Source organism: Nuphar pumila, chromosome 8, assembly GCF_984573655.1.
Source record: "Nuphar pumila chromosome 8, dmNupPumi1.hap1.1, whole genome shotgun sequence".
Lineage (NCBI taxonomy): Eukaryota > Viridiplantae > Streptophyta > Magnoliopsida > Nymphaeales > Nymphaeaceae > Nuphar > Nuphar pumila.
The window spans coordinates 122,213,488-122,221,883 of NC_143256.1; the positions used below are offsets into that span (position 1 = coordinate 122,213,488).

The 8,396-nt window shown below is 36.5% G+C and overlaps 1 protein-coding gene across 1 annotated transcript; it reads left to right on the top strand.

Moving 5' to 3' along the window:
* The first annotated feature begins 5,366 nt into the window (after positions 1–5,366).
* Positions 5,367–6,677, top strand: LOC149830498 (agmatine hydroxycinnamoyltransferase 1-like). Its single transcript, XM_090015471.1, has one exon. It carries the CDS (start codon positions 5,367–5,369, stop codon positions 6,675–6,677), a length of 1,311 nt encoding a protein of 436 aa, XP_089871597.1.
* Positions 6,678–8,396: the final 1,719 nt, after the last annotated feature.

Sequence of the window (8,396 nt, forward strand, 5' to 3'; positions counted from 1 at the left end):
AGAAAGGGCAAGAAGAACTGGTGGAGAGAGGGGTTGGGAAGAAGAGGGAAATGGCTTGGCAATGGAGGGCAACCCCTCTCTTCTCTATGTTGAGTATTTAAAGAGAGGGGTTTTTTGCTCTAACTCCTACTACTTTTATAAAATTCCAAGAAGGGCTTAAAAACAAAACATTTTCTAAAAAACTCTAAAAACCTACATCTTGCCTAAACTATTTCAACTTCTTAAAAACTATAGCGTCGATTTATTTTTTTGAATCTAATTTAATTAAAAATCTAAATTCTAAAGAAAAATACGAATACTAATTTCTAAACAACCTAATTCGCAAAATTAACTTGCAATTTATGCTTTTTCTGAATTTTATCTTTTTTGAGCATTTTTTCAAAACTAACAATAAATTTAGGATTTTATTTTTGATTTCTTATTAGATCATCTATGAATTAATGTGAATTAAATGCTAAAATAAATGCATGATCATACACATAATGATGAGTAGTTATTTAATGACCTCTTAACCAAGTGTATTTAAGAGGAAGAAAGATTGAAGGGTGAAAAGGTGCAGCATGCACATATGGCTTCTCATTAAGAAAAGTATAAGCCTAGGGGGGAAATGATTCTTTAAATAAAAAACCTTCTTGAGCGAATATTAACTCTTAGGCGGATGCCAAATCCTAGTCTGAAGGTTCTTTTATACGTGCTTCTTCTGTAAGAAGAAAAAACATAAGAAAGTGGATTGCTTAAAGCATAATAAATGACTTGAGAAAAAAGGTAAGAAGTTATTTTTTATCATGAGTGCAAATTAATCCACGTTCCATTGCATAGTTGGTGAATTGATTTTGTTACCATAGTGCATATTGTCAACTTTTTGCAAATATTTTTGAATAAAAGAGAATCAACAAAGCATGAAAGAAACATTTTCTCAAGAAATAAGATGTGTTCGCATGTGAAGAATGTTGGGACCTGCAGAGTTGTGTTGAAGTCTAGATTCATTTTGGATTTGGTTGATACATTTTATGTTTCATCTTATAGTTGAAACCTTATTTTTATTTCAAAACTTGATAAGTTTGGTTTTGCATTTAATTTTAAAAACTTCAAGCTTATTAGTGTTAAAAATTCTATTCATGTTGGTTCTGCATATATATGTGATGGTTTGTATCATTTGAGAACTAAACTTCATATCCAAGAATTGTGCTCTGTTGATAATATGATGATTGGCAATAAATGTGGTTTAAAAGATGATCAATCATGTTTGCTTTGAAATCGAAGATTATGACACATCTCGAAAAAGAGAATCCAAAGACTTGTAAAAAAAGAGATTCTTGGATCCCTTGACTTCATGGATACAGAACCATATGTTGACTGCATAAAGCCTAAGGAGTCCAATACATATAAGAAAGATACCAAATATAGTAATGGAAAATTATGTATTGTGCATACACATGTTTACGAGCCATTTTTCCCGTGTTATACGAGTAAAAAATATTTTGCCTCTTTTATAGACGATTATTCACAATATATGTATCTTCACTTGTTACTTAAGAAATCTGAAGTCTTTCATGTTTTTAAGGACTTCAAGAAAGTAGAAAAATAGATCAGTGAAGTTATAAAAGTGGTTAAGTCTGATAGTGGTGATAAATATTATATTTGTTTCATTAGGATGAGATAAAAGAAAGGGTCATTAGCGTGGTTTCTAAAAGAGAAAGACATTGTGCCTCAGTACATCATGTTTGGTAGTACCTACCAAAATGGTGTAGCTGAAAGGAGAAACCGTACTTTTAAAAATTTTGTTTGAGCAATGTTAAATCACTTAAACCTTCTCTTGACCTTGTGGGGTGAAGCTCTTAGGACTGCAATGCACATATTAAACAAGGTTCCTACAAAAGTTGTCCAAGACTTATTATGAGTTATTGACTAGTAGAAAATCTTCTTTGTTATATATGCGCATATAGGATGTTCAGCTGAAGCTAAATTGTATAAACCACATATAAAAGTCTTTGATCCTAGGACGACTAATGGATTTTAATTGGTTATCTTTACAATCAATCATACATCATCTTAGGCATGTATCAAACACAGGTATGAACAAATATATAAATGCATAAAAGTAAAATGAATAGTTATTTTATTATTTCTCTTTTTACCAAACCCTATTGGGTATGTGTAGGGTATTACGAAACAGATTTGATCACTCAGGTATTTATTACGCTATGTGATTTGATTTTTTGATAGACTAATTAAGTCGCACCCACCAGAAGCAGTCTCAGACCAAGAGAAATCTCTTCTGGTGGCTTGGCTACATGCCAAAATAAGATCGATCCTAACTTCTGCAGAAGATATGAACATACCCTCTAGGACTAAAGTTGGTAGTCTAGCCCCCTAACTCTTTTGGACCTTTGAACCAACCGATCTATTGTCACTCAAAGTATGTTTTTATAGTTTAATGGTCTATAGAGTTTATACCGTCTACTCGCTTCAAGGTAGACATGGGTCATTCCAGTTATGCACAACTTGGTAAGGCATACCCCAAATCCTACAATAGGGTTATATTTATTAGGTCATGGGTTAATGCAGCTACCACATAGGAATGGCTCATTGTAATAATTAGATCATCACTCTTTTGAAATCCCAGATCAACATATAAATATTTAAACACCCATGTGCACGTAACCCTATGGGTATCTATTACTCTTTATGCATTTTATACTTATATTTTACATCATATAGCATTACATGCATTTCTCATAATACATGCATAACATAAACACGCTATTCATCAATTAAACATGCAGTATAAGATAAAAACATATTGAATATAATATATTAAAGCATACATAATTATCACACACATATTCATTCACATATGCAAGTTTTCTAAAACCTTTTTCTCCAAAATCCAAAAAAATTGGGATTTAGAAACCAATATTGGAGTAGTCATGCCCCATAGAAATCAGTTACAAATTTGAAAATTTGTATACAATTACATGTATATGTCTTGAATCATGTCACAAAATTTCTGAATTTTAGGAAACATGGTTTAAGAGAAACAATTAAGTTTTTGGGTCATGCGACTAAAATAGCTTGAAACTGCATCAAGTTTCACAGATAAGTCAGCATGCACCAAGGGAAACATGTTTTATGGAGTTTTTTCTAATAGAGACCCCAAAACCCTAAAGTGTTTTTCCCAAACTAGGGTTAGGTTTCTATAAATATGTTTATGCATCTCCAAGAAATAGTTTAACATGTTTTTCATGATGATTATATTTAAATGATACAACAAATAACATATTTGAATCATTATGCATAAATCTCCACAATGAGCTATACAAATTTTGGGTTTTTCCCAAAAAGAATTTTAAAACCCTAAAAACAATTTTCACTATCTAGGGTTTAATTTTTTTCTCAATCAGTTATGGAACTAATTTAACACTCTTATAAGACATAACATGTTCATATTTATTTAAAACATCAAACAAAAAATGTTGAATCATCTAACCAAATAAAAATATGTTTTCTAATGGTTTTTCCTAAAACTAATTTTTGTAAAAACCCATTTTTAGGCTTTATAAAAATCCAAGACCATATGAGATCAATCCCAACATGATTCGAGGCTAATTCATGTGTGAATATACATCTGAAAAAAAAATCAGCATGCATATGCATACTTGGTGCATGCCTAATGCAAAAACCCACCTAAATTTTACTTGAGAAAATTGTGTAGGATAAAAACCCTCAGAAAAAAAAATGTCAAAAAGTTAGCTTCAAAACCTCCTTCTTCTTAACCTCCTTCAAGTTGCAGGTTTAATTGCTGCAACACACCTTCAAGAGTTTTCTAGGGAGCATGAATAGAGGAGGAAGAAGAAAACCAAAAAGCCAATAAAAAAATTTAAAAAAGAGAGCGAAAGGGAGAAAGAGAAGAGAGAGTTTAGAGAGAGATAGGAGAGGGGGCGTGTGGGAGTCCTTTTATAGGCTCTCACACCCCTCTTTCTTAATGAAAATTAGACTCTCTTTCTCAAAATTGTGTGGTTGGGAGAGAGTACAATAAGTTTGAAAATCTTTAGTTTTTATCTCCTTCCAACTACATCTATTTATTTAAAACTCTTAGTTATTTTAAAATTTCTCAAATTTTAACTTTTTTTCTTTAATTAACTAACCAATTAACTACTAATTAAACTAATTAAGAGGAAGAGCGGTGTGGGACATCCCACCCTATGAGTCTATTATGATTGTTGAATGATCCAAATGACTCAAATAAAATATCCATATCCAATTTATCATGATTAGATCCTTAATTGCATTAAATAGATCTCATATTATGTTCATTGTCAAATTATCCAAGACCCACACTAAAATCCTCATTTAATTGCATATTATTCAAATAAATGATCATTTACCTAACAATTATTTTCTAAATAATGTATCATTTATTTTTACACTAAAATACACAGTTTAATTTAAATGAGATGTAAGCTTAAAGAAATAAGACATGCAAACCCAAACCATCTAATATTTTATTTAGTCTATAAATTCAAATTTTACAATTATTCTAATAATGTTATACATACATTGAGACTAAATTTCACACTAATTCAAAAAAATCAAGAAAATAAAAAAAAAATCAAGAATTTCAAGGATTTCAAAAATTGTGCTTGTCATATGTTCACACAAAATTCATCTTTATTTCTTATAATATCAGAGAGAAATTTTCAGGTTTTACAACATCATTATATTAATGAAGAGAGACTAGCTCTCAACTATCCTGTGAGATAGAGAGAGCCTTAGATCGTCTGACCGAACTACGTTAATCATTTTGTGTTTGTGTGATTATCTCTTTTACCAACCTCACCCTATGACAAAATCTTAAATGGCAGTCAAATTCTCATTAAAAAATTGTAACATTTTTTTTTATCAGCAACTGGATAATCAGCCGGCCCATATGCTCCGGCTCTATAAGATAATTCAAATGTAAGGTAACCATTTTTCCCAATATAAAGCCAACATAAACAAATATTGCAATAAAATTATGGTAATTTCGATATAAAGCGGCAGTATCATAAAATTTTTAGATATCACAATATCTTGACCAATTAAAAACGGCCACCAGCACCACAATTTTTTTGCGATTTTGGACTGAAGGTCTTTTTTGGCTCCAACCCCGCGGTTTCCAGACCCCTTCCACACTTTGGTTGGTGGCGCTAACTACTCTCTCTCTCTCTCTCTCTCTCTCTCTCTCTCTCTCTCTCTCTCCTATATAAGAACCTCAAACCTCCAAAATTTTTCATACTCACCTCATCAACCTAAAACTTGCACGCATCAAGCCCAATACTCTTCAATTCCATCCTCCCACTTTTCTCTCTCTCTCGCAAAAACAAATGAAGATCAAGAGGGAAAGCTCTAGGCTTCTAAAACCAGATTACCAAGATGCTACCCCTCCTCCTACTGATGTCTGCTTCCCTCTTAGTGTCTTCGACACCATTACCTACGATGGCCACATAGCTGTGATCTATGCCTACAGATCCCCCAATCCATCAAACAAGGTCATTGAACAAGGTTTGCGCAAGGTGCTAGCCGAGTACAGAGAATGGGCTGGCCGGTTCATCGAAGATGAAGATGGCCACCGGTGCATTCTCTTGAACGATGCCGGCATGCGATTCGTCGAGGCATCGTCGGAGTATCCTCTCGGCTACATGGACAAGCCTTCTCCTGACTACCTGGACTTGCACCCACCACTTGAGGGTGTGGAGGAGTTGGCCCAGGTGCAGCTCACCAGGTTCTCTTGTGGCTCGCTTGTAGTGGGATTCACAAGCCAACACATGGTCGCTGATGGATTGGCGACAAGCAACTTCCTCGTTGCGTGGGGGCGTGCGACGCGGGGTCTCGACATCCAACCACTTCCTTTTCGTGATCACACCATTTTCGTCCCTCGCAACCCTCCGAAGTTCCAATTTGAACACTGCGGCGTTGAGTACAAGGATATAAAGAACAAGTTCAGCTTGTTAGACGGCTCTAACATCAACTCAGACATTGTAGACACAATAAGAGTGCACAAGGCACATTTCTCTGCAGATTTTCTATTGAAACTCAAGGCCAAGGCTTCTATCAACAACCCTAGAAAGCCTTACACTACTTTTGACAGCCTCATTGCTCATCTTTGGAGGCAGATCTCTCGAGCCCGTGGGCTTGGTCTGTCCGAGACAACAGAGATCCGAATTGCTGTCAATGGACGTGCAAAAATGAACCCTCGGGTGCCTTTGGAGTACTTTGGCAACGTTGTGTTGTGGGCGCTCCCTCAAGCCAAGGTGGAAGACCTAGTACTTGAGCCATTGAGTCATGCAGCTAGTCTCATACACGACGCAGTTGCACGCGTCAATGACGACTACTTCCGGTCATTCATCGACTACTCGAGCTCAAAGGAGAAGATGGAGGGGTTGGTTCCCACTGGTAATACTACTAGCAGGGCTTTGTGCACCAACTTGGAGGTGTATAGCTGGTTGAGGTTCCCTTTCTATGACCTAGACTTTGGAGGAGGGTGCCCGCACATTTTCACTCCCACGTATTTTCCAGATGAGGGTTCTCTTTTTCTGGTCCCTTCTTTTACAGGGAATGGAGATATCGATGCCTTCATAGGCCTCTTTGAGAAAGACATTGATACATTCAAAGAACTCTGCTATTCACTAGAATAGAAAGGAGGAATTCACAAAAGGAAAGCAGCCCTCAGTTTTCCCACAATGGTTGACAATATTTTATTTTTCTGGATACTTCTTTTTTTGATATTTTATTATATTGACTAATAAGTCCTGAATTTTACTAATCACATGGAGGTTTTGTTGTCGCTGTTAAATGTTAATAAACAATGAGATACTTTATTACCGAACAAGTTCCCTTACCTTTGCTCAGATAAGTCTAACAATATGTCCAGCTTGTTTGGTAGGAGCTGTTAGTGCAAGTCACCATGTGTTGGGACGTTGCAAGTTCAAAACCAAAGGTATGTTGTGAAACTGGTGGGGGTCTGCCTAACCCCAGCTTGCCTTTCAAGAAAAAATTTATTTCAGGATATAAAGAATGTATTTTTTGTGAAAAGAATATGATTCTGGAGTTGATCCCTAAAGACCACCTATAACATGTCAAGACGGGTTACAAAAGCCATAGAACCCTCAACTTTCATGGGCAGATCAGGTGCAATCACATTGCACACCATGGTGTGCCGCTGCATCTGGCTGCCCTCCATCTCGGAATAGAGACTGTCAGCTGTAGGGGGCAACAGTGAAATGGGGTCTGCGGCACACTTTTGGTGTGCAGTGTTTTTACACCAAATCCTTACACTCAATTTTCCTACACATGGTTGGCAATAATGTATTTTCCATTCATTGTAATGTTTTAAGGAGATAAATGAGTCAAAATCTATGGGAAGAATTATCACAGATCTGGATGGCTGGTGGCCAGTAGTCACCCCATCACAAACAAAACAAACATAAGATAAAGTGTAATCAAATAGTATTTAGGATTATATGCCCATGTACGGATTCATCTAATATATATACATTTTTTTTTTCATATATTGTTTTTGAAGGTGGGGACTATAAGGAGAGCCGACGCAGTAAAACGCAATCTCACCTGAGCTACAGTAGGGTGGGTTTTGTGGTTGTAAAGGGCCATTGTTTTACAGGATCGGCTCTCGACTATAAGAGCCAGCTTGTTATTTAGGGTAAGTTTTGGTTGCATTTGAACGCGATTTCAAATATCATGCAAATGAGAGAATAAATCTCCTTGGTATAGCTAACCAAACATATAATTTGAAATCTAATGCAAATAAGAGAAAGAATCTCATTTGGACAGATAACCAAACGCGATTTGAAATCTCATGCAAATACACTACAAGAAACCTGTGGATTAGCGACGACCTAAATCCATCGTTAAGCCGTCGCTAAACTGTTTAGCAATGGATAGACGCCATCGCGAATTTTTGCTCGCCAATTGGCGAAAAACTTATCTGCCGTTAATTCCGTCGCAAATTTGCGACAGATTAGCGACGGACATTATCCATCGCTAAATTTAAAAAAAAAATAAAAAAAATTGATTCTTGTCGGGCGTTATTCCTGCAGCAATAAGCCGGACTTATACCGCACCCGACAGGCATTGCACAGAACGATCGCTCTGCCTCGTCGCCGAACTTGTATTGTCCTCCGTGAACTGGTGCTCTCCGGCATCACCGTCCTCTGTGAACCGGTGTCGTCGTCCTCCAACAATCGCTCAGCCTCGTCGCCATCCACTGTGAAACGGCGTCCTCCGAAGTCGTCGCCGTCCTCCATCGTCGTCGTCGTCACCGTCCTCCGGCATCGTCGTCGTCGCCGTCCTCTGGCGTCGCCGTCCTCCGAAGTCATCGCCGTCCTCCGTGAAACTGC

Coding starts and splice junctions, on each gene's coding strand:
- LOC149830498 (XM_090015471.1), top strand. CDS start 5,367: ATGAAGATCAAGAGGGAAAGCTCTAGGCTTCTAAAACCAGATTACCAA.